At 39.5% G+C, this 27,439-nt stretch overlaps 1 protein-coding gene across 1 annotated transcript; it reads left to right on the top strand.

Moving 5' to 3' along the window:
• The first annotated feature begins 16,391 nt into the window (after nt 1-16,391).
• On the top strand, nt 16,392-26,521 carry chn1 (chimerin 1). The gene is made up of 7 exons (XM_071474875.1): nt 16,392-17,137; nt 18,471-18,555; nt 21,602-21,775; nt 23,402-23,479; nt 24,211-24,348; nt 24,784-24,889; nt 25,634-26,521. The coding sequence occupies exons 1-7, from the start codon at nt 16,886-16,888 to the stop codon at nt 25,803-25,805; spliced, it is 1,005 nt and encodes a 334-aa protein (XP_071330976.1). The 5' UTR covers nt 16,392-16,885; the 3' UTR covers nt 25,806-26,521.
• Nucleotides 26,522-27,439: the final 918 nt, after the last annotated feature.

The raw sequence follows: 27,439 nt of genomic DNA, 5'->3' as shown, positions 1-27,439 counted from the left end.
ATTTTCTCACATTTGCTCTTCAGCTTGTGTTCACTTTGTTGTCAAAAGTAAGTAAGAACAGCTCAAGCACCTGAAGATTTTCCTCAATTTACATGAAATGATTTTTATTTCTCTTGGTGAGGTTAATGTTAAAGATCAGACCAAAACAACAACTGGACTATTAGTCAGTCACACTGTTTATCTGTTAACCTTCTGCATTATGAGATACATCCTTCACACACTTTACTGATGAGGGCTGCAGATATTATTCTCATTATCAATTAAGTCTACTAATTATTTACTCCATTAATCATTTAATCCATAAAATGTTAGAAATACTGAAAAACATTCATCACAATTTCCTAAAGCCCACAGTGACGTCTTCTTTTGTCTGATCATCATTCAAAAACCCAACGATAATCAGTTTACAATGATTGAAAAAACAGGAAAGTGCAAAAATCCTCACAGTTGCTGCTAACAGCTGCTAACACTGCTGTCTGCAGAAGCAAGACACTTTACTCTGGTCCCTCCAGTGCAAACTCTGGTCAAGTTGAATTTTTGTATTTGACCTTTTAATACAACTTCCCTCTCTCCTCGTCTCATTGGAGAATATTTTTGTCTCAGGACATTTTATAGTTACTACTGATGTTGGTGTTTGACGTTGATATTCAGTATCTTTATGCTTTATTTTGTATATAGTAGTTGCTCGTAGTATAAACTGTATTCTATTTTTTTTAACTTACTAAACTTTATGTATTTGTTTTCAGACATGCTAGCAGCATGGTTGGTCACTTGGTCAGTCCACCACTCTGGTCCAGGCTGAATTAACTTGACAACTATGAGATGTGTTGTCCTAAAATTTTGTACAGACATTCATGGTCTCCAGAGGATGAATCTTATTGACTTTAATTTGGTGACATTTCCCTTACTGTCACTATGAGGTTTATATATATCTTTTTTTTTATTAAAATAGCTCAACAACTGAGGGATGGATTGCTGTGAAATGTGTGGCACACAGTCATGGTCCTCAGAGGATGAATTGTAACAACTCTGATCTCTTCATCTTTCACGCAGTGTCATCATCTGATCCAAATGTAATTTTGTCCAATACCTTATAGCCACTCTGTGTTTAGAGCTAGTCAGCAAATATAAGCATGATAACACGCAAAGCTAAGATGGCGAGCATGGTCAGCATCATACCTGCTATACATCACCTTGCTAGCATTCTCATTGTGAGCATGTTAGCATCGGCTCAGTCTTGTTCTACTTCTGCTGCTGTGACATTTTAATGTCCCTGTGTCCCTCAGTATATTTATCATAGCTTATGTTCAGATTCTAAGGCCTTCGTTCAATCATGGTTTTGTCCTTTGTGTTGATTCCACTAACCGACTTAACAGACTCATGAGACAACGTCAGTAAGTGTTCAATAAATTCTGCATTCTACTAATGGTTTGGGCATCCTGTGGAGTGGGGGAGGGTTTTAGTTTCTAATTTGATGTGGTGAAAACAGTAAGCAGCTTTAAAAACATCTGTGCCTGCTGCTGCTCTACTCATTTATTCATTCACTATCAAAGGAACAACACAATGCACGACAAATTCAGGGTTACAAGCAAGATCGTACAATTCCTGTAAAATGGACAAACTATTGTCTTCTTTGCTTTGCAGGTTTCAATAAATATACTGATTTATTGCAGTTATCTAAAAGAAACTCATTGACTTCTAAATGATGCTTGACTGCAATGCCTCTGAATGTATGAAGCAGTTTTGACTCACCGTTGTGCTTGAAAGGTGCAGCTCCCCTGAAATGACCTTGTGGGATAAAGGCTAGGTGAGAATTACACATGTGAATCAAAATAATACAGTATGCAGAGTGACCATTTTCTACTGTCACTCAGAATTATATCAGTCAAGACACTATCTGCTGTTTCATTTTCCACAGAATTGTTTTTATGATGTTAATAAATCTTTCATTCTTTCCATCAATAACCATAATGGGTGTGATGAACAGGCATCTATCTATTCATTCTCACTTCACAGTGCTACTGCATTTTTATATTCATTATGAGACATGAAAGATGAGCTAAGTCCATTTTTGTCGCAACAGCTGTATTTTCCAATTTCTACAGCACTAACTCAAGTCAGTCACCCTTTAATGGGATTTCCATAAATCTGCTAAATGGGTTTGGGGTGGATTTCAGAAATCCTTATGTGAACTTTAAAAATATGTTCAAGATGCACACAATTTGACAGAATTAGTTCTGTCTCAGCGAGGTCCCTCATGGTCTCACACACAATTTCTCCAACAGTTAAGTCGGAGCTGAGCTTGATGAAGTTAATGGGATTACAGAAGAGGCTGCTAACCCAGGATTTAACTATCAAATGTTTAAGAGCAGCGTCGAGCTAATGAGGGCACACATGAAGGGAAGCGTGATTATCAGATGACACCAGGGACTGTGAGGTCACTGTTTTTATTGGAGGTATTAAAGTCTGTCTTATGCTTCTCATGCTCATAAACTGTGTTATCGAGGTGAAACGAGGATCGGGCCTGTCTGACAGGTCTACGGAGACTAAACAAACTCCTCGGCTCGGCTGTGCCAGCTGTTGACAAAGCTGTGGAACCAAACACTGAGCTGTGAGAGGGACATGATCGCAGAAGATATATTGTCTTCAGATGTCATATCACAAGTTTGTTTGTACCACTGTTTACATAATTGGTTATTTTAAAATATAAGTCCAGTGACTTTCTACATTCTAGGATCTCAGTTTTCAAGAAATTTTATGAAAAGTCTAAAACCAACAATAAATGAATCTTATCAACAATTTTTCTATGTTTATCTAAAACATGGTGTTTTATCCATTCTCCAGTGAGGCAACCCCACATACACTGTCCTGCTGCTGTAAATACTCAGTATAACATCTAATGTGTGTTAATCTGCAATAGAAAAAACGCTGCTGTTTTAGCAATGTTTGTTTGTAACCAGTTTTTAAAGATTTACATCTTCAGCAGGAAGAAATTGTTGTGGACTAAAACAGATTTCAGTCTCTTCATGGGATTTTTGACAACAAGGAAAAAGTCAGCCTTATCTTTGCATCAATGCTACCTTAATTCTGTCAACACACAGTTCTTGCCATCACATAGATCATGGTCAGTATTGTTAGTGCTTGATATTGATACATTAACTTACCCTATTAAGCCATAGTGATGTTCAATTTTCTCCTGTATTATAGCTGTGAACTGTGTTCGGCAGTTGTCCGCTGTGAGGTCTGTACCTGGGACATTGTGTAGCTAATAGCATTAACAGTGGCTTTGTTGAAGTGCCACAGCACGTTGTCAGCAGCAGGAGAAGCACTGGTGAAGCCACTTTTGCTAATGGTGGATCCGTACAACAGGAAGCGGGGACGGTGAGCCTGAATGCACTATAACTAGACTCTGAATGGAAAGCAATCATTTTTGATGTTATCAGCTACGCCTGTCTGCTGTGAGAAAGGTCTGTAGCAAATCCCTGAAACTGGAGATGTTTTTAGTTATACCTCTGCTTTTCCTGTCTGTTGTATGGTGTTGTAGTTTATGAACAACAGCCGGCATATGATGAGTTTTGAATGATTTTATTTATTTAGATAAACACTTGTGGTCTTGGGTGTCACTGTGTTTCAATTTAAATTTGGGCATGGGTCATAATACTGTCATGATGATGATGTTAATTAGATCGTCCACCATAAAGAGGAAAAACACCTTGTCAAACTGGTGGTCATGCACAATTTGCAACTGTTTACAAATAACATTTCACACACTACCTAATCTTCAAGAAGAAACAGTTTCGACATTATAAGTGAAAATGTCTTTTTAGACACTGCAGTCGCAGAAAATCAGCAGATACAAGCCTCAGATTGTTCCCAACCTGTGAGATGAGAAGCTCCTTTGTTTTAAATGACAGCAAAAGATGACATCTCTTTAACCCGTCACAAACAAAGCTGTCACGTGAACCTTTCAAGTTTTTCCCAGTGATTCAAAAGAGCAAGCACAGTTGGATTTGGTTCTAAGAAATCAGTTGAATTCCTCATTTTTACTCCCTTTCATGTCTTCCATTTTCATTCCCTTCTTTCACGTAATCTTTAGTGTTGAATCGGATGTTAATTTGACCCATTATCCATCTGTGTGTAACTTGCAATGAATGAAAAAAAAACACAGTACAATCCCTGGCACAAATCCCACAATTAAAATTTGAAAGCAACAAAGAGATGATCACCATTACTGCTATATGGAAAAAATATATTGAATCATGGTATTTCCTATAATTAACCCTTTAAAAATGGGTTGTGGACATGTTCTTGTCCTGAAGTCATGACGGATAGTTATGTGCACTATAATATCTTTTCCTCACACCAGACAGTCATGGAGCTTGCCGTGTTGTGATGATTGCTGCCACTGATTAGCAGACTTGCAGCTGCTTGCTTTCATGCCACTGAATGAATTAATCAAGACAACAAAGACAAGCTAATCACTGTTTTAACATTTGCCCATTAAATGAAGTGATGGCTAATTACTGTTTGTGCTTTAAGACAGGCTTTCAGGAATTTTTAAATTGCTTTGAAGTCAAATATCATCTCTGATTGATTTCTAAAAGCTCTCTTATTCTAACCTCACACCGATGGTAGCAGGTTGTTTTTCAGTTTATGTGCACAGCGATACAAAATCCTCAGACTTCATTAATCTATGTATGTGATATGTACATCGACAAAACAAAATTCTCCCATGAATATTTACATTATGGCAGAGCGTTTGGTATTTTAAAGGGTTAGTTCAGCCAAATTACAAAGTAGTTCTGCTTTTGTTTGTCCAGGTTTTGTGATGTCTGGTCATGTCTGAGTTTTCTGCCTCCAGTGCATAGAAATAGATTTTTTTTGTTTGTTTGTGTGGCAGTCACAGCCTTGAAATTTTAGTATTTTCAAGAATTTAACTGCTCCGTCTCTTACAAAAAACAGGGGTTCCTTTACCCTGTATAAACCACAGACTATGTTGTGAACAATTAAACACTATTCACTAGCAAACAGAGCTACTGAAAACTGTTCAGTGAGGCCTGTTATTTATTCCACAGGATATTAAAGAGCAAACTTTCCGTCCCAACTTTTATACCAATATGTGTGAACAGGATCCTGAACATCTATTCATTCAGTCATTAAAATGCAATTTCAAACAATTGGCAAACACAAAAATGTTATTACTTTCAATGGATCTAATGGCCATCAGATGACAGTGGACATTCATCTGTAGATGAAACATATTTAACATTAACTGGTTAGTTTATTTTTTCTGAGAAATAAATAAGTCACTTTTCAATATTACTCATTCAACAGGCATTGTTTTAGTTTTAATAGTGAGCAAATATAACAAAAATGACAATATTCAGATTTTCTTTTTCTTTTTTTTTTTGACAAAACTGTTATACCTATTACTATAAATTCCTGTGAGCGACTGCTCCTGTCATCCTGACACACTTTGGACTGTCCAGTGTAAACATGCAGCTCTGGTACACATAAGCCATGACAGATATTGATCATTCTAGACATGCTGTGATATTTTCACCCTTTCATTACATCTATGTCTCAGTGCAAACACACCTAATGCCTTCCACAGTGTGTCAAATCTAAAATTGCAGTTCTCCACTATTCCCTGGTCAGGAAAGCAATAATGGGGAATTAGGGTGACTTTAACCACAATCATTCTGTCCACCTCATAAGCCTCGCCTTGTAAAGACTGCCAGCCTGCTCAGTGAACTGTGCACTGTATGCCACAGCTCTCTGTGCTGTTAAATGGTGGAATACGGTCTAAAGAGAACACAAAGCACAAGAGAAACGTTCAAGGAAAAGGAAAATACATGTCTTAATATTGCATACAAAACAATAGTTTTTTTTATCTTCTGTATCCCCGTATTATTCATTTGTTCCATTTATAATCAGTTCAGCTCCTGAGCTTTCTGACTGGCTGGTTAGTAAATAATCAGTGTGCGATCAGTGGCAGTCCCTTCTGCTCATCATGAGGGGAAGCTTGAGTGAATAATCAGAAAGAGGAGCCCCCCCATAATCAAAATGAAAAATGTTTTCCACATCAGTGCGTCCAAGTCCATATATTCATTTAGTTCACATGATAGAAAAGTAAAAAAATGTGATTTTTGTTTTTTTATTCAAAGAAAGATTAATCATTTTGAGGTTGAAAGGTCATTCTTGACCTCGGAAGCAGAAAAGAATCTCAACACAAGATCTTATAGGAATCTCATAATTAGATGCTGTTTCCAAGGTCAAGACGTGATGACACCATTTTTGATAAATAATTCTAAATGCCACACTACAGTTCAGATGATTTCAGCTGAACCAATTTTTTAGCATTTAGCCAAAATGCTATGCTACTATAGCAGTAGCACAGATGAAGAAGAGTCATTAAAGTGATAGTTTGGGTTATTTGACGTGGAGTTGTGGGAGGTAGTCATGCATAGAATATCACCTGCAGTAGATTCAGATCAGTGCGCTCTCAGTTAGGAGAGGCAGCAAAGAGCACCAGCAGAGCCATCAAGCAGAGCCCATCAAAACAAAGTGAAGTTTAGCTCTTTCTGATTCACTCAGCTGACCTGCGGCTGTGGTGTAACACAGTAATGTTTGCACTTGTGGGTTGGAATATGGTAGTTCAGTGGCTGAGACAAATGTAGTACCAAAAGAAACTGCTGTTTTGACCAGAATATAAAGCACTGAAAGTATTCAAATTGAAGCGTACATTTCAACAGATATTGGATTGTTTTGTCTAAAGCACGTTTTTTCTGCTGGCCCCGTGCACATCAGCACATCCCTCTGTCCTTGCTGCCTCTCCTAACTGGCAGTCCTCTGATCTGAATCTACTCCTGGTAACACACTCACTATGCATGACTACCTCTCACAACCCCACATCAAAAAACCCGAACTATCACTTTAAAAATCTGGCTCAGTTATGTGCATTATACAAAAATACTTACCTAGTTAGCTAACACACCATCAGCCACCATTGTCTATACAAGAACAACTATTAATGTGTTATTTCTTCTGAAAGTTACTTTATCTTGTTTTAAATGCTCAGGAAAAAAAAGAAAATATAACATCCTCAAGTCAATGACAAAGGGACAAGATCCATCTGCTAATGAGGATGTGAGATGATGGAAAGCTCCAGAACAGCTACCTAATGGAGCTTGTGGTGACACTGGGCTTGTAAAGTGGGACTGCATAAGGAAAGTTAAACTGCAAAAGTGCTCTTGAACCTTAACTGAAATTATTTTCGGAAATGATGTAACAGTGGCAGCAGGGTATCATTAATAGTTGGGGTCAAATTTGTTAATTTATTTCTGGACAAAGTGGCCATGTTTGCTCATTTATATTGAACCTAAACACTGATCCGTCATGAGTTACTCATTCGATGGATAAGAAGGCATTAAATGAACTCTGACTCCAGAGAGACAGGCCTCTGGGGGAAAATGCAGCCCTCTGAAAACAGACAACCAGCCAGAGGCAAGCGAGGCAGCGCGTCAACAATGAGCAAGACTGTCTTTGCTTAACGGCACAGGAAGAGGTGACGTGTTTGACAATTTCACCTCGCTCAGAAATTTATTCAGGGAACAAAAAATGGTACAGGGTGATCGTTGCTGCTGAATTGTGTCTACAGCAAACTTTCCCTTTTTTCTGCAGTGTGTGCTATGTGTTCTCACTATGTAGTCAGCTCATAAACAAGGTTGGATAATAGTGGCGCTGCGGTGTGTGTAGGGGGGTGTTCAACCTCAGCAGTTAAAAACAAAGAGCAGCTCTGTCTGAAAATCCTGGTAGATTACACTCATTAGCCCACTGCTTGTGTAATGTCTCATTCTGGATATTATATAAATTAAAGGTGTTTTTCTTTGGGACGAAACCATCCAGACAAAATGATATTTTTTATTCCTGTTTCTGTTTTACAGTCTGTCCTTTAAAATCTGTTCTCTTTTCTCTTTCTGTCTGAGAAATACATTTCTGTCTTTGATATGCTAAGGAGCAGGCGGCATGGGGAGAGTACCATCCGCAGACACTGGTTGACCAGATGTCCACCAGTCGCTCTGCTCTGTGTAATTTTAAATGATTTGATATTCATGGCCTGCTGATTTGAAAACTGCCTCGAGCCAAATGCCTTGTTTTGAACAAACATAAATTCATATACATTTCAGTCTGCTAGCTTGTTGTTTATGCAGCAATCAGTGTCAATCATTTTGCCTTTGCCACCTGCCATGATACTGCAACACTGCAGTACAAGGAATACAGTTAGTTTGACATTGGTAGCACCGGTAACTGTTTTTTGATATAAAGGATAATTCCAGGTGATTACAAATTGGGTTTTATTTTAATATGTTTCAATAGATTATGTAAAACATTGTACCTTCAAAGTCAACTGATGACAACTAGGAACACAGCAACATTGTTAAAATGTCCAACAATAACAAGAATGATAATATTGATAAAATAACAGCAACAATTAAAAGTCCAAAGGGGAAAGAAACAGGAGGGAGTCAGACAACAACACAGATTTTAAACAAGCCAGCAGTTTTAGTATCTAAAACACATTTGAGGTAAAACCAAAATTACAGTCACCTATCATATCTAATAATTCTTCATCACACAGAAAACTGTGTACATAAAACTAAGATATGTACAGTAGGACAAGGTACAACCAGCAAGGCACCTGTAAACTTTAATGGAAGTTTAATAAAGACAGCCTGGGCTGTAATTTTACAGTTTACCTTACTACCTATCTTCCAGTCAGGTTTGGCTAACTTGGGGCTTCGCATCTAATCTGAATAATTGTATAACTGTGCTTCTTGCCACATTTCACTTATGAGTTTTCCCAGGTTCTCAGAAAATTTGATTTCCTTTGTTTGTCAGTTCAGAGTTGTAACATCCAGAGCATAATCAAGCTCAGAAACTGTAATTCTCTGCATGTGAAAAGCCACAGGCTGGTTTGATAGATGTGCTGTTGAAGAAAACCCTTTAATTAAATGATTTTCACAACTTTTCAGGTCTGCACTTATCTCTGAGGTGTGAAAATCAGAAACTGACAAATGATAATAAGGATCACACACAGAGGTTTCAATTTACAGCTGATTATAGGGAACAAGCTACTAAAGGTGACTGATCTGATGTGTGAACATATCACAATGTAGCTGTTAAATACTTACAATATGCCTGCGGAAGACAAACTCTGGGGGTAACATGTATAAAGAGAACAGGAGAGGTCTGAGAACAGACCCCTGAGGTACCTCATAGAGGGTGACTGTGCCCTGCCAATGCCTACACTAAAAATCTATCTTGTAAATAAGAATAAATCTTATTTTACTTTAAACATAAACCAGAGATGCCAACCCAGTGTTGGAGATGTTTGAGTAAAAAAGGATGGTTATCAGCGTCGAATGCAGCACTCACAAAAACAACTAAGCATCAACAGCCACCAGCAGATCATTCATTCACTTTAAGGAGTGCAGTCTCTGTGCCGTGATAGTGAACACAACCAGCAAAACATCAGCATGATAGCATGCCAAAATCTTGGTATGATGAGAATAGAGAGTGTATCCTTACTCTGTCATTCACTGCTGAAGTTTTCACACTGCTTTATAAAACTGTCAGGCATTTTAATGAGCTGAGCCCAGAACATTTTCAGGGATGATTAGGGCTGCAGGCTACTTTGCCACAGTTTTGCAGAGCTCTGTGCTGCAACGTTACATAATTAGGTCTCATTTTTTTCTATTGGTCATGATTTTTATTCTCTCCCCTCCTCACATTACTTACAAACTTATTTAAACCTAAACCTCTCACTCTGGTCCTCAGACAGCAACATGTTGTCAGTTTAAGGCACGCCAATCAAATTATTCATACATCAGCACCTCTAAAATATCTATTAACACTGCCTCCTCCTGGGACTAGTCAGATCATTTCAGCCAGTAAGATAATCGGTGGTGTATAAAAGAAGTCCACCGGCTCAGAAACATTGTTCTCATGGGAACATCGCACTCTAAACAGATGCTGTTCTTCTACAGAGAGTGAAACACAATATGGTCAGCACTCCACAGGTTTGTGTCCTCTTCAGCCGGAGCAGACAGTGAACAGATTACTGATCAGAGAGTCAAGCCCTGCTGCTAAAATGTGACTCTTGGCCACCTGTCCGCAAACACTGAAAAACAGAGCTACAGGAGTATTACTGTGTATTTTTATACTGAAACATACATTTTTCCATTGTCTATGTACTGTTACAAGCATGTTCTCCCACACACACACATATACACACACACACACACACACACACACACACACACACACACACACACACACTTCATTGTGTCTATCAATACCCACATTCAAAAATAAGAGAAACGTAAAAGATGCCAATACTTTTTCTCATTTCTGTGTTACGATACTACTGCGTAAATGTATGTTATGTTCAACAGGGGTACAAAAATTGTACTTTGCATCCCACACTGCCAATGTTCACTATACAGTCAAGTACTATGTTAATATGTTGCTACAACAGCCTCCACTCTGGTTTGATCTTGGTCGCAGGAATTTGCAGAATTCGTATGCTCACTTCAGCCCACTTAAAATCTTCAACACCAAGCTCACAAAACCATTCATTTAAGACCTCGCTTTGAAAGGATCTTTCCCAAACTGTTGCAACAAAGCAGGAAGAACACTGTTGCATAAAATATAATTTTAATTTTAATTGGGCCAAAGGGACCCAAATCATTAAGACAAAGCTAATGTTTTGTTGGTTATGTGCTTATAATGATAGTTGGTAGTTTCCTGGATAAACTTGTGTAATTGGCTACTGGAGGGAAGATAGAGGTCAGAGGCTGTTATTTGAGTAGTGTTGAGTTTGAAAACAGCTGGTGATTTCCAGAAGAATTTTCTTGAAAGACATTTACAGAAAAGCCAATAATCAATAATCTTTGATTTATTATTGGAAGATTAATTCTTCGTTTATGTTGAATTATATACTAGCCTTGGACAAATTACACAATTTTGCGTGTTCAGTTGACCTGTGAGCTGACTAAAAACTTTTGGTTACAAACTTAGCAATAAATTACAATTAATTTATTGGATTGCTATGAGTTGAACACCATTGAGGTACTGTATCTGTACTTGTACTGTGCATATTTTTTTCAGGAAACTTCCCAGGAAATTATTGGGTACACAAAAATACATAGTTGGAGAGACTCTCCACATACTATAGTGTATAACTATACAGTGAATCTACTTCCATTTCATAAATTTGATGCCTTTATTATAACCAACGTGACCCAGGATGTGACCAAAACACATAATGTCATGGGTATGAAATAATAGTTCAGATTGCTTTCAGGATTTCTGTCCTCTCTGGGTTCAGTCCCAGCTGCTCAACCAGCTGCTCCATCTAGATGTTTTCAAAAAGTGTAAATGTTATCTTGTGCATCACTTTTTTAAATTTTTTGTATTTAAAGTCTTATGATTGCTATGTGATGAGAACAGAGAGGACCTTTGACCTGGTGCCTGTTATTGATAAGACCGGAGCTGGTTGTGTAAGAGCTGATCATGAAACCTCTCTGTCCTCCGGGAAGCTGCAGTGACTAGCTTTTCTCTCTCCAGGGATGCGGAGGAGTAAGGCACAGTTACATAAGACTGAAAAAAATATATACTGGAGCCTCTCTAGCCATCAATGATTATGAGAACAGCGTGTGATGTTTCACACTCATATATTCCCACTGTGGACGCTCACACAGGGAGCTTTTCATGAATATATAAAGCTTTCGTATACCTTCACAGACATGCTTGCACATATAACTTTTTCTCAACAGAATATGATGTCGTGAGTAATTTCTAATGTGTTTTTATAAATTGATTTTTCACAGGGATATAGGAGACCTAAAATAAATAGTTCAACACTTTGGGAAATATACTTTTCCCTTTCTTTTATATAAATGTTATGTCTGTATAGAGCTGGAGCCAAAATGCAGCACGTGGTTAGCATAACTTACCACAGCTAGTCTGGCTCAGTCCAAAGGTAAAAAAAAATATGCCTTCTAACAGCTTTATAGTCTTCCAGTTAACACCTTAAATCTTATTTATATAACCTGAGCATAAGCCAAAATGTAAAAATGACCATTTGTAATGTCAGGGGTGTTACGTTCTTTTGCTTGATAAACAACAATATTTCCAGTTCAGCCAATCATCGTATTTCTCAAAAATGATTAACATATAGATTTTACATAGTCCTAAAGACATTTTTCATTTGAAATACAGCTTGTTAAATATCATTACTCCTGACTTTCCTTAAATACCAAAAAATACCACAACATATCATTTACTGCATTTTTGTCTTACTGGAGTTACCCTGATTACAGGTTTACGACCTCAACATCAAAATCATAATTACGACTGCAAAACCCTGAAAGTTTGGATGTACATTAAGCCTGTACTTAATAACAGAGAAGTGCCTGAAAATCAAACACTGACGCTCAACATCAACCATAGTCTGTTGTTCAAGGTAATTATACTGAGATTTAATGGATGTACTGCTGTATTGCCAGTGCCCAATATTTGTAACCCTCAAACAACAATTATGCAGATGTCTTGAGTTGTTAGACAAAATGCTGTAAACACAGGAATCTTTCCCATGACTACCATCCGTGCCATAATATGTGAACACAGCACGATGCACGAATATGAGACTGAAATAGATTTACTCATTTCAGTCTCAGAAAGAAAGAAACAAATAACACAAAATGTTGGACTAATCCTTTAAGAATATATGTGAATTTTTTCAGGCATTAACTAAATCATCCTATCCTGTTATCATCGCCCTGTTGCCAAAATAGCTGATACACAATGAGTCATTCATCAAGCTCTAAACACTGGTATTCACACCGTTGTTGGGGGAAACTGCTCTCCACAGAATCACACAGAGATAAAGGACCACTCAAGCCTTTTTAATTATTCTTCACAAACATTTATCATGCCATGTAAATACCCAGCCGTTCTTCATAAAAGCAGGTGATTCCCAAGTAGATGGCTTTGTGGTAACCAATTGTTTCTCAAGATAGGATTAATGGCAGTGTTTACACTTCACTGTCTCAAGGTGTGAGGTCAGGTTTGGTTGTGGGTCTATCACTAATTCATGATTAAAAGTATATGAATTTATCCATATATTTAGGACTGTTCTCTCTGTGCAGTGGGGGTATGTGTAACTGTATTTTATTTCTTTCGACCAGCAGTACATTTCCATAAAAGTGTAAAGGCTTTCTGTCAAAGTCATGTTGTTTATAGTTTGTGCAGTCTGACTGCAGTAATGTGATCACTGATCTGCTTCCACGTCACTGAAGCACTGAGTCACTGTGTATCTGACATTTTCAGACCATGCTGTTGCTGCCACAGTCAAACCATGCATCTATTGGGATCTGTTCACTGATGAAATATTCCTCTATTTAAATGGATTTGCAAGAGCAGACAGGTGACACTGATTTAACCACTGCAATGTGTTTATGTAGGTTTTTACTCGTCAAGAGGAAAAAGGACAAGCTGGGATAAATCCACAGTTTAAAATGCAGCTGTGCCTATAACTTCACACTATGCATTGTAAAGAGTGTGTCCTACGCGTGCTCTGACCTTGCTGCCTGAATAGCAAACACTGATAGCAGCCTACCATACATCACTGTCGAAGCACAGGCTGTTCTAGCCACATCCAGGTAATCTATCCGCCCCAGTAACTGTGGTGTAATTTGTTCCATGTTTCTTGCAAGCCAAGCAAAACAGGAACGATTTGCACTGCATCTTCTACATATGTGGTATTTCCAGGCAGTGGTGGTTCAACCATATGGAGCCCCTCCGTATGTCTGATTCACTTTATACTTAGCTCTTCCCTCCCAGTACCGTACTGAATGATTGTATCATGGATGTGTGTGTGTAGGTTTTATATGCTGCATTTTAAACGGCTACAAAATGTAAAAGTAACACTGCGACCGCCACAGCACCCACAGTGCAAGACGAGATTCAAATTTGTTGTGGTCATTTCACACATTTAATGGCGTAGCTCTCCTGAAAGCTATCAGTGTGCAGGCATCCCACTCGCTGACATCAGTCCTGTATATTCTTGGACTTGATCATGAATTCCTGGCTCTCACTCTCGTCATCATGCTGTAGTTTCCGCTTATGTAACATTATGTAACTTCATGATTTGCAGCTTTTCTGAAGGATGAATTTGGCCTTATTTTGAAGCCTTTTAGTGTTGTACATCACCAAAACTGCATGTGGCTTTGTTGTTTGCTTTTGCTGTTGAATGCAAATTGGATTATGATGTTGTGTATTTAACTCAAGTAAAGTGTGTGAGAAACTGCGATAGAAATCATAGCCCTGAGAGTTCGCAATCAGATCACAGGATGTCCTCTTAATGGCTCTTATGTCTGTGCTGGGTCAGCTGCGCATTAGAAGAACATTTCATACCGTAACAACCTCCCTACCCCACAGAAATAGTCAGCACAGTCTTCAGCAGCTTAATGGCTTAAAAGAGAGAGGGAGGGAGGGAGGAAGTAAAGTTTAAACAAAGAATGTGAAAGTTTGTGATTGTGCTGGTTTCTGGGTCAAAGCAGAATCAATGTTGAACAGCATGATTAAATTATTGCATTACTCCTACATGTGGCAGGATCCAGAGACTCGGGTAAGCTCAGATTTCCAGGCTGGACACAGATGGACATTACAGAGATGGAAAAGATACTGCACTGCATTCATCCATCCTCAAGAGCCCCATCTCTGGACATGTTTGGGAAACAAGCAAATCAATCAGTGTCAATTAGACCTGCGTTCAAAGTAAACCACATCCTGGGAGTCAGACGCTCATTCTGCACTTAACAGCAGGCAACACAATTACGCTGCAAAAGCCTCTAAAGTGCTCAGGGTCTGAGAGGATGAGCTGGTGCATATAAAAGGCTCTTATTGTCTTTTATCTATACCACTCTCAGGTACCCTCCTGAGCAGAGACCTTCAGTGAGCATGAGAGAGGAAAGCTGCACTGGAAGCCCTCTGTTTCACATCTTTCATGTTCCTGTCAGACACCAGAGTTTGAGATGCCATTCTACATAAGTACGCTGATCTTCAAAGCCCCTTTTCTGCTCCCCGCCACTGTTCATACTCTCATTTTTATATCCTCTCTGCTGAGGTTGGGGCAGCAAGAGCTACAACAGTCCTCATTGATTTCTAAAGGAGAGTGTGTGCAGCCACTTCCTCCCCAGCTGTCTTCCATAAAGGTGAGAACGTCGTACTTTAACAGCTGAGTCTGAATTAGGCTCTGAGACGTGGGAGCATAATCACATTTGACGTGCGGTGTGAATTGCAGGAGCAGGTTGCAGGTTCCTTTCTCCCACATCACTGTTGCGATGCTATATTTGATACTTCATTTGCATACACACAACACAACGCTTGCATCAGTATAAACCTCAAGGAAATGAACATTCAGACAAAGACTGCAAAGACAGAACGAGCTCCCAGCTTCCAGATCAGACGCCCGGTACTGACATGTGTTGTTAAATTCTTTATTGTATATTTTATCATGATGTGAAAAGGATGGAATAATTTGCTGGTCACAGTGAATATTGATTCATAATACAAATTATTAAACTGAGTGTTATTATATGAAATATAAAATTGATTTTATTATTTCTTAAGAGTGATGCTTACACTGTTTATTGGTAAGGTGTAAAGCATTTTCCATAAACAAAGGCAATTCAAAGTGTTTCATTTAATCCAGAAAAAATCTTGCATTAAAGGGTTTAAAAAAAACAACACAAGATACTTTTTCTCAAGCAGAGCACTGGGATTTTAATCTGTGTGTCACAGTGGAAATTTCAAAGCTGTTTCATCATGAATGGTCTGACTAAAAACAATGTGGCCTTTTAATTAACAAAGCTCTTGCTTTTTCAGGAGTCCCTTTATGTTTATTTATTCTTTTTCTTTTTCTTACTTTTTCATCCAAATGCTGCTGACTGTGACATTTCTTTTATCTGTATGAAAGCTGGAGCATCTCTCTGTATTAAAGTGTATGCTAATAGCAGTGATGTCATATATTGCTTACATGCTTGGTGCTCTTGTGCTCCTGCTCTTTGTGGTCCCAGTCATGACCAGTTTCTGTGGCAACATGATTTTGAAAATAGCTCCCCTCTCTAACGGCCCACTGCTGTCGCAAGTTCTGCAGCCTGCAGCCCACTCTTGATGCATGACTCATTCATTGCTCATTATCATCCCACTCTCATTTCATACTACCCAGGCTCCCCTGCTTGGATATCTGATGGAGATGGTTGTGTGGGGGGCGGGGTAGTGGCTACTATAAAGCTGGTGTATCCATGCTGCGATTGGCTGGTGGGATCCATTTAATCTGCTGTGACTGCTACAGGGTCCGCCCCTGCTCTCCTCCCCCTCGCTCTGACCGCCCTGACAGCATCCATACACAACACTGTGCTGTCTCTGTTCCAGGGAGAATATCAGCTCTGCACAGGGAGGAGAGGATTAGCGCAGCCACTCAGCTCATCTGCATACACGTTCCCAGAGAACCACATGAGCACCCGGGGCTGCACCTCTTTTGTATAAAACCTGGCACTCCAACCACAGAGGCTCCACTTGATCTACTGTCACTGCTGTGAGAGGATTTAATAAGGACCACTGTTCTTTTTCTTTTGGACTCTTTTAAATGATTTCTACAATTTGTTGTCTGTGATGTCAATGTTTAACTGGGACAATGCACGTAATATTGTTTGATACAGACTTGCTCTGAGCCTCAAGGAGTTTTACCTTCATTTTTTTGTACTTTTCTACTGGGTTTGTTCCTTCATCTGGTTTGGGAAACAGCAGCACCAGAATGCCATCTAGAGAGTCGTACGAGGTTCACAAGGAAGAGAAGTCCCTGGTGCAGAAGGCCAAGCGAGAGGCCAATCAGGAGGATATTCTGGCGGCTGCTCTGGGGATGAGGATGGGGCCACAGAAACCTCCAGCCACTTTCTGGCAGCCACTTAAACTATTCGCCTATTCACAGCTCACCTCACTGGTACGCAGAGCCACACTGAAGGAGAGCGACCGGACACCCAGATCTGAGAAAGTCCACAACTTCAAGGTGAGACTGAATCAACTTTAGGAAGTGTTGTCAGCTGTTGCATCTTTAAAATGTGTCTTTTAATTTCATCATGTGTGGCCAGGGGGCTGCTTCTCACGCCTCCCTTGTGGAAGATGGAAGCAGTGGGGGTTTGTGGGGGAGTTACTGAGTGGGAGAGAGGATGAAAACAGAGCTGTTTTGGTCTGTCCAGTGAGCTTTTATCAAAAGAAAATCTGTTGGGTGGTCTGTGGACCACTGCTGTTAGTTTGAGCACCAGATGGACAGATTAGGCCAGTGGAGAGGGGAAACAGTGGAGGAGTGTATCCCTGTTTGGCTCAGGCTCTCTCTCCTGGTTTGGCTGGTTAATGGGATGGAGAGCAGGGGGTGAAATATTGCCTTCAAGGCTTTCAAACTGCTGATGCTCACTGGTCTATTTCTGCTGCTTTGTTCCCCTGTATTGCTGAATGTTGCATTTCAACATTTTAAGAGGGTTCCTCTGCTTACAGTCACCACAACCAAGCAGGAGTGTAAAATTCGAGTGAATTCATAATAAAGATAGAATTTTAATGTATTAATGCACCAAACATATAATATATACAGTGATATCTTACTACTGAAATAGATGTTTTGAATTCAAAACTTTGCAAATTAAGTGCTCAAACGGTTTTATCTTTGAGTGTATCTTCTTCATGGTAAAGCTTGAAGCAAAAATCGAAACGGTTTCTCTGTCTTGTTTGAATTCTTATATACGATTAGCTGACGACTGCTGGTGCGAAAAAAGCAGCACATCAGTTTGACATTTTTTTATATCCCAACCACTTAAATTAATGACTTTAAGTAAATGCACTGAGCAGCGAGCACAAACTGATGAGATGTGTGTTATCGCTCCAGGTGATCAGAAACAGGAACAGGGAGAGTTGTGGCTTGATCTTGTTCCCAGAGGCCTCCCTGATTGGCCGGGTTATTGTTACCTGGTGGAAGCTCGGGGGTTCCCTTTCCTGTACGAGCACAGTGGTCTTCTACTGCTTCCATAGCAAATTTCCCTGATGACTTGCACCTTCGCTCTGGTGAAATGTCAAAACCCACTGTGCCCTGATGGCAAAGCCTCCCCTGCTTTCAGTCACCGCTGCCCCCTCCTCAGTACTGTCAGTTTGAGGGTGTGTTTGAACAACAGCCCTCCTCCACACACAGATAATCCTCCTCCTCTGCCTCATTTAAGATGGCAGCACCTATGGGTCTTCTGGCCTTCTAAGGGATAGGATGGGCTGTCTATGGAGCTACCTGCTGTTCTCCCTCTGTTTTTGTCATGACTGTTCATCACTAATATGTGTCACTGTCCTCCTCTCTGTTGCAGGTCCATACCTTTCGAGGGCCTCACTGGTGTGAACACTGTGCCAGCTTCATGTGGGGACTGATGGCCCAGGGGGTCAAATGTGCAGGTACATCTTGTTCTCATGCTACATTAACACAGTCTTATATAAACTGCTCGACCTCATCACAGCACTCTCTCGTTACATTCGTGGTGTACAAAGTGACCATTACTGTATATGGGTTACTTGGTTTTTAGTGCATCTGGAGCTGGATTATTCCGTTTTAATCTAAATTCCCAACAGTAGTTTGTGGATTATGGGTTGTATAACAGACAGACATTATGGCTCTATATCTATGATGTAACATGCACATATGTTGATGATATTGAGGTCTTATTTTTGACCCATTTTTTTCTTCACTGGGTTTGTGACTAGAGGACTCTCTGTGCTGACAGTATTTCAATCAATCAGTTCAGTCTAAACGAAGCTCATTATTCTCTTCACAAATAATGACCAGATTTTCTCAGCTCGTGCCTGGACAGATCCTCACATCATCATGTCATTACCACATAAACAAGGGCAAAATAGTATAGTTCCATGATTCGAATGGGTAAACATCAGCTGCATCATAAACCAGAAAACATACAATCAACAGAAGGCTAACTACATTCTCATGATCTGAAAATATGTGTGTGTGTGTGTTTTTTTAATCTCAGTTCTCTGTACTGATGAAATCATTATGTCTCTTTATAAATATGAGCGACACATTTTTTAAAAGAAATATTCACAGACACTCTGTATGGGTCAGAATCAGTCTTTCTAAATATGTCTTTACTTTGTGTGATAGATTTAACATACAAACATTCAGTCCTGTCACTGTTAGGGAAATGGTTGTGTTATGTTTACCCCTTTGCTTGTCGCATACTCTGATGAGATGTCTACTTCACTGTAGCTGTTTCTAGAATTCCTTCTCCATCCCAGAATAGTGCTATAATACAGGCTGATGTATGTCTTTGATGTTTTATTGATGAAACAAAGTGTGTCACAGAAATCGGTGGGAGCTCTGATATTAATTATTAATGTTTTGATTTTGAAAGCTCACAGCAATTGAAATAAAGGCACATACGATTGGAGCCAGTCTTTATCGACCCATACATATATCACCATTCCTTCAGACTACAGCTACCAGAATCTAGGGCAGCGGAGTCTCACATGATGCTCAAATTTGCATACCAAAAAATGTTCCTCCACCCCCTTTTTCTTTTTGAATGTGTGAACTGTTTTTGGCCGAGTGCCAGAAAGCCAGCCTCTGCTTGTGCTTGTTGTGCCACATTTCCTCATCCGAGTACGCCCCCCAGCCTCATCCCATCATGCCCATGAAGGAAAACAAAGCTGGCATGTCTCTTTAATGAGGAGCAGAGCTCGGAGCGTGGGGAAGGAGCTCTGTTTCCACACACATTAAAATTCAGCGGCTTCAACTAAAGAGCTAGGTCACGCAGCTCAACCCCTATTTAACTTAAACACTTGGTAGAAAAAACAAAACATCCAACAAATACGAGTGGTGCTTCTTGTTTTCTGATCCAGTCAGAGAGAGACCGGTTTTAACTGGTAACTCGGCGGGTTAGACACAGTGATAATGTGCTGATTAGAAATTAGCAGCCAGCCACCATTAAACCTCTTCTCAGAGCCCTTTAGCCAAAACTGAGCTGCAGTCTCCTCTCCATAGCAACGCAGACAGAGCTGACGGTGCAGTAAAGCAGCATCCCCTGTCTCCTAACTCCTGGTGTCCCTTGGGCCTCTGCATCACCCTCACCCGCCCCACCTGGGACCCAGGGCCATCAGTGTGCTCACATGGACACCAGGAGCTCAGCAGACCTGTGTCTGATGACAGGGTCTCGTCTATTATACTGCCTGTCCCACATCCTTAAGAGAATAATCTCTTAAGGTAATTACATTTCTGCATCAATGCATATAAATGTGGACTGCGTGAATTTCTCAAGGGACCCATATTAATCAAAATATTGTCTGAGGTCCTGCAGAGGCATAGATTCTTGGCTTTCAGAAAGAGATCTTTTTAAATTAAAAAGCAGTAATTCATCTGAGGAATCAAAACGTTACTTTTCATCTTTTAGGAATCAAAAAGCACATGGCAATTGTCAAAAAAAAAAAAAAAAAAAACCTTTCAGAACTTGGAGACAGCTCAAAAGATCTAAGAGCTTGAAGAGCTGCCCCATTTTAGTCTGGAAAACTAGGTCTAGTGTAGCCCGCAGCGCCTCAATTGCTGCTTCCACAGCCATTGTGTGTGAGCTGGGATATGGAAAAGAATAGAGTGCAGCAGCAGCGCTGATTGTCCCTCCTCCAGGCCACAGCGTTTTCACTGTTCCTCTAATTCCCTCCATGCATCTCTCTTACATCAGAGCTGCAGTCTGTGTGTGTGTGTGTGTGTGTGTGTGTGTGTGTGTGTGTGTGTGTATGTGTGTGTGCGTCTGCTCTCCACAAGCTCCTCTGTTCCCGACAAGGTGAATCCTGCCCTGAAACAGCTGTGCCTCAGGCCACGTCCACTGTGACTGAAGACAAAACACAATGTGGGATTCTAACACTGACATCATGACTAATGTGCTATTTAAACACCAAAAGAGACCAATTTAATGTCTGATAGTGGAGAACAAAAATTAGGAAGGTTTTAACAAACAAAACAAAACAACAACAATGACAAAAAAGAAGATGTCATGTCTTCTGGTTCATTATTGTTTTATCTTATTATTGTACTATTTTTTTATATTTGTGATAAATAAATGGCCCTCTAGAGGTGACTTTGGCGCTCAAGGTGACTCCAATGCCACGTGTGGTAGGGAGAAAGGAGCTCTCCAGTGGTCTTGTGACATTTAGGCAACAAATATTGATCAAGGGAATTAACACTCCAGTGCGAGCCAAAACACACATGAAACCATCCAACCAAATTGAAATTAACCTGATGTTGAATGTGAATTTACATAATGGTCGTCCGTTCAGAGATAAACCAACTGAACCATGAGAAATCATTCAGTTGACTTTGTTTGCTGGTTGACAAATTTTACAGTGTAAATAAGAACTCTACAGTATACCACCGCTCAATTGTGACTTTTTTTATGCTGCAGAAATTCATGATCTAAACCAGCTGCATCTCTCTTTGTAGACTGTGGTCTGAACGTCCACAAACAATGCTCATCTCTGGTTCCCAATGACTGCAAACCAGACCTGAGACACATCCGGAAAGTCTACAGCTGTGACCTCACAACCCTGGTGAAAGCTTATAATACAGCGCGACCCATGGTGGTGGACATGTGCATACGAGAGATTGAGTCCAGAGGTGAGTTCAGGACATGCATGCGTCCATGTGTGTATGTTTGTTAAAATATAAAAAAAAAAATACAAAATAGAATATATAAGAATATATAGCTCTCACTAAGAATAATATTCCCCAAGATGTAAATGTGATAAATGCAGTTTAGTTTAGATACAGGCTGAATCAATTTTAAGCCCTAACAGCTTTAAAGTGAGACAGTAATTGGCTGAGTGGAGGTTTTCCACTGAAGGATGAAATGCTGCAAACTGAAGAGGGAGAATTATGGAAACAAAGAACAGCCATAATAATTTAAACAACCGAGTAACTACAGTAATTGTCAAATTTAGTCACCACTGAATGCTTCATGTTGAAATTTAAATGCCATTGAGTTTATATCATTAAATACTTTACTTCTCTCTATCTCTAACTGCTTATTATTCCAAGTCTTGGAATTTCCAAAAAATTTGGCTCTTTTTTCCAGGGTCACAAATTCAGGGATCATGTGACTGACAGAATGCAACCAGATGACCTGACAGAGGTCGAATCGACTCAATTGATGAGCCATAGAAGTCTGAATGTTCAAGTTTAAAACGTTTATCTTGAACTCAGTGTCCAAATTTACCCAATCCAATTCGAGCACCCTCATTTTTTTAACTTTAATTTTAGATCCCAAAATAACAAATTCATTATGAGCAACTTGAATGTCCAACAACTGAATTAGAATCTACAAAATAATACTTAAATATCTAGTCACTGGAATTGCACAACGTGAAATGAGATTCCAGAAATTTTAATTCAAACCACATAAATTCCAATATAAGGTTGTAAAAGTAAAGTGTTTTAAACTATGAAATAATCTACTTGCTTTCGTTTCCTGTAAGATCCACACTCTTACTGCTTCCATAAGACATTTAGTAAATTATTGCAGAACATTGTGCTCAGGGCTGTTTTATTCTGAAATTATGTATTTTCAGAATTTAGGATTTATTTACTTGAAAAGCATTGATTTGTAACATTTTAGCTGATCTTATGCAGTAGTAAAAAAAAGTATTTCAAAACAACCCCCTTAAAATGTCCCCTGAATTAAATTTATTGATCTTGTTTATTTTATTCTTTTGATTTAACAGAAAGTGATCTAGGGTATAAACTACTGATGTCGTACTGCATTACTAACTGAGTTAATGTTTTTTTCTGCTTTTTTTTTTTTCTTTTTTTTTCTTTGAGCGGGTAGGGTGGGGTGGGGCCGTTGACTGGGAGGACTGATGAGTGGGCTGGTAATTGTAAACCTGTAATGAGGAATACATTACTCTGTTTCCTGCTGCCTTTGTTGATTGCGTTTTGAGTTAAATCATTCAACTATGTAGGAAACTCATTGCCCCCTTATTGTCTCCCCTTTAATATACATCTGTAGCTAAGTTTGATTTATGTCTTTATTATTTTACCCAGTGATGCAGAAAACTATTTGCATCTGCCCATGTTGTTCCATTGTGTGACACTGTGGACATTTTATCCTTAATTTCTTATGCATATTTAAGAGTGCTTAATGGCATTTCCTAAATTACCCAAGGCAATATGTGCAGGTGAATTCTTCTACATTACCTCTGGCAGCCCTGACTACGTCTGAAAGGTTGTTTATGTTTGTTCCTCAAGGACTGAAGTCTGAAGGCCTCTACAGAATATCTGGATTCAGTGATTCAGTGGAAGAAGTCAAGATGGCATTTGACAAAGGTACGTCGTGTTTGTTTTATGGATTTCTGTCAGCTCGCAACATGACGATCGACATAGCATGCTTACATATGTTTGCATAAGACACACAGAACATTTCAGATTAATGAGAAAGTGACACATGAGTGAAGGATTAGTGTCCATCTGGGGGAGCAGATCCTATCCTGACATGTCCCTCTCACGCAGGGTTTCACAGTGTGGGCAGACAGGGGGGACCTGAGGGGATACAAACCATGGATTGTACTCTCTCTGCCTTAAACATAGCTGTAAAAAAAAACAAAAAAAAAACCCTCTTCTGCTGTGTTGGGATTCAGTAGTAGACTTAGTGAGAATGAGCCTGTCTTGGCCCAGTGCAGTGTGAATTTTAACTGTAAGAAAAACCCTGCAGCAGTGGTCTAAACTCTTAGCCAGATCCGCATGTGGGAGATCATCCATGACAGAGTGTCATTCCAGCTCACAGCACTGTGATGTTCAGTCTGCCAGCACAAGTAGGCCATGGCCTGCTCTGGAACGCATGCATAACTGAGGGAAAGTCAGAATAAAACAGGCCAGGCGGATGATAGCAGCTACTTTGCAAAAATACAGAGAGAGTAGTATTTTTTTTCCACCCACTGTAACACAATCTCTTTATTCTTCAATTCACACTGTGATGTGAAAGTGCTGATGTGAGACGTTTTTACAGCGTGACTATTTTCTTCTTCTTGTCTCCCTTATTCCATCACACATCCTCACAGATGGCGAGAAGGCAGACATCTCAGTGAACGCCTATGAAGACATCAATATCATCACGGGTGCACTGAAACTGTACCTCAGGGATTTGCCTGTTCCCATCATCTCGTATGATGCTTACCCCAGGTTCATCGAGGCTGCAAGTAAGTCACAACTAAACAAATCAGTTAGCAACACACCTCTTTTTCTGTTGAACGTGTCGGACTTTGCTGCAGTTATAGATGGCAGCCAGTCACTATTAAGCTTCTTGTCCTTCACATCTTGTGGCCACACAGCCAACTTCTCAGAATCAGTCAATGACTTTCAAAACTCAGCTCTGACCGGAAGTCCTGAGAAAATGTTCAACTCTGATTATGCATCTAATTTGTGTCTCTAACTTGCAAAAAACACTATACATTCAAAAGCACAGTATTAATTTGCATAAACTACATCAAGAAGCAGCACGCCCCCCTCAGACTTCCTCTCAGAGACTAATTATTACCCCACAGGAAATAACTACATTTATTCCTGATTGTGTCCTCTGAGGTCGGAGAGTGTTTTCTGGTCACTCTAACAGCATTATCCTTTGTGTTTCCCAGAGTTCACAGACCCAGAAAAGAAACTGGAAGCTTTCCGCGAGGCTCTTGCTCTGCTGCCGCCATCACACAGTGAAACTCTCAAGTACCTCATGGCACACTTAAAAAGGTGAGCGACCCAGTTGAATGTTGTAAGAGCAAAGGGACTGTTTGAAAATTATTACAATTATTTTCCAACAGAAAAAAGGTGGTTATTTATGTATTTTTCTTTTTATGGTAGTCTAAGGTTTTTGTTTTTGCCATTAGTCACTATCCAACAGCAGCTATAACCCTCACTATATTCTTCATCTTAACAGAAAGCAGAAATCCAGTAAAATTGTAAAAAATTATAAACGTGTTAAGGTGTAACTATTGGTTTCAAACAGGAAACAAACAGAGATTTTCTTGTGTGAAAGTCCTGTGTTTTGTGGACCCACCCTTACACCCCAACCGCCTTTTAATACAGACTTTGTTGCATGTAGTGTGTTACCTTACTTCCTCCCATCATGTTTCCTATGACTACTAGAGGTCACCAAACAATAATATAACTATGGGTCATAAGCAGTTTGCACAGATGACCCTTTTTACAGGATATTATGAATATTCAGTTAACAGGAAACATCACTTTTTTAATTTTAACAACTGCTAATCCCACTTCTCTTGTGCAATTTGGTAGTAAAATATTACTCAGTCAATAGTGTCGTATTCCTTTGAGATATTGTGGGGAGTGGGTTGCAATTTTGTTCTTAGTCAAAGGCAAGGTCCAAATAAAATATTAGTAACACTGGGGAGGGCCATGCTTAAAAACAATAATTTTCGTACAGTCCCTTAAACTGTTTTATTTCCAGAATCTAATTTTAATATATATTTGCAGGGTAACACAGAATGAAAAATTCAACCTGATGAATGCAGAGAACCTCGCCATAGTTTTCGGGCCCACCCTAATGCGAGCACCAAACCTGGACGCCATAACAGCACTCAATGACATCCGCTACCAGAGACAGGTGGTGGAGGTGCTCATTAAAAATGAAGATGTGCTTTTCTAAACACAGATCAGGACTTTTATAGAACAGTTCGCTAATCATTCTTTTGTGTAAAGACTTGATTGACTGTTTGTATTACATTTATTGATACATTTTTTTTAAATGCCCTGTGTATGGACTAGTGCTGACCTAACATCTGTCCTCCCCTGTAGTGGGTGTGGATGATGAACCTTACACTTGTACGTACTCTATGTCTCCCCATTTTTGTCGGGGGATTTTCAGAAGCTGACAGGCCAGCATGCATGGTGCAAGGTCTTTGTTGCTTTGTAGTTGTAACCTAGCATGTGTTTAAGATTGTGTAACGCTGTGATTTTACTTTTGTCTGTTTTGTAGAAGTTATAGCCCACATTCCCAGCAGCCTGCTGCACAGTTATTTCTGTGAAACATTGTATAGCTGGATGTAAAAATAAGCTACTGATTTTTCTGGCGTAATTTTTATGATGCTGTATTTTTTTATCTCCTCAACAGTTTTTATGTAACCTGCAGTTCTTAGTTGAATGAGCCTTTCCTGTTAAAGTGTACACACTGGTGCATTTGCCTGACCGTAACGTTTTTATTGTGTTATAAACAGCATTATTTGTGAACTTAATTTTTTACCGTAATGTTTTTGTACACAACCTGTGCATGACCACTTTAATTTATTAAACCTTACTCTGAGAAATTAAATTCTGTATGAGTCATCTGAATAGCCATAATAAAAATGTACATCAAATTGTTAACCCTGCATTAACCATTTTATCGCCACTCGGGGGCAGCAGAAATAAGCTGTATGTTTAGGTCGCGTTTCTGGCCACAGGGCAATTGCGAGTCCAATATTCATTTTCATTTACTCCTGTTTTGGGTCCCCACCTTTTTCTGTCTTAAAAAGAACTTATTTTCAGTCACTAGAGTTAATTTAAGATTAAGATTTATAATCATTTCCTTTAGTATTTGGCCAGAGCTTCAACCTGCAGTCTCACTCACTGACCTGAAACCTACTTCTGGCAGACTAGATGCCTCGCGGTACAGGTTGTGATCAGATTGCAGTACTATGGCATGATCCCTGGCTTCCAGGGGACACATGTATAAATCCTGATATAAGTTTCCCTGTGGGATATGGGAGATGAAAATGTTTTAATGACTTTATCGTGTTTTTAACCTTCGTGCTTTTCGGCATAACTCTTGAAATTACTAAACCTGATTCCAGCAGTTTGAGCCACTGATGCTCTCATAAGAGCTGCAGCAGCACCGGTGAGTGACTTTGCTATTATACAGGTAACATTTTGTATCATTTTGTATCACTGGCAATTAACTGAGAGCTCAACTGAAATGAGAAATGAACGGGTCATTTCAGGAAGTAATGTAGTTCAGTTCGTTCACCCAAAAGAGAACAGTTCGCAAATAATACACCACTAGATGTTTTTCCTGTGAACATATTCTTTCTGCATCTGGAAACAACTTTATAATAGCCGTGAGAATGAACCAAAACAGTAAAGCTTTGAGCCAAACAGCCAAAACAATAAGCTAAAAGACACTAAAGAACCTGCAGAGCTGAGGGGAACTGCAAAGTCATCAGTTCATTCTCTGTAGGTTCATCACCAACACCAACTAAAGCTGCTTTAAATTAGCATTTACATGTCATAGTTTTGTACAGCAAA

Source organism: Trachinotus anak, unplaced genomic scaffold, assembly GCF_046630095.1.
Source record: "Trachinotus anak isolate AG129_WGS33_773 ecotype Australia unplaced genomic scaffold, CSIRO_AGI_Tana_v1 ptg000001l, whole genome shotgun sequence".
Taxonomy (NCBI): domain Eukaryota; kingdom Metazoa; phylum Chordata; class Actinopteri; order Carangiformes; family Carangidae; genus Trachinotus; species Trachinotus anak.
This window is presented reverse-complemented; position numbering and strand designations above follow the sequence as displayed.

Coding starts and splice junctions, on each gene's coding strand:
- chn1 (XM_071474875.1), top strand. CDS start 16,886: ATGCCATCTAGAGAGTCGTACGAGGTTCACAAGGAAGAGAAGTCCCTG. Junction 17,138..18,470: donor AGAAAGTCCACAACTTCAAG/GTGAGACTGAAT, acceptor TCTCTGTTGCAG/GTCCATACCTTTCGAGGGCC. Junction 23,480..24,210: donor CAAGATGGCATTTGACAAAG/GTACGTCGTGTT, acceptor ACATCCTCACAG/ATGGCGAGAAGGCAGACATC.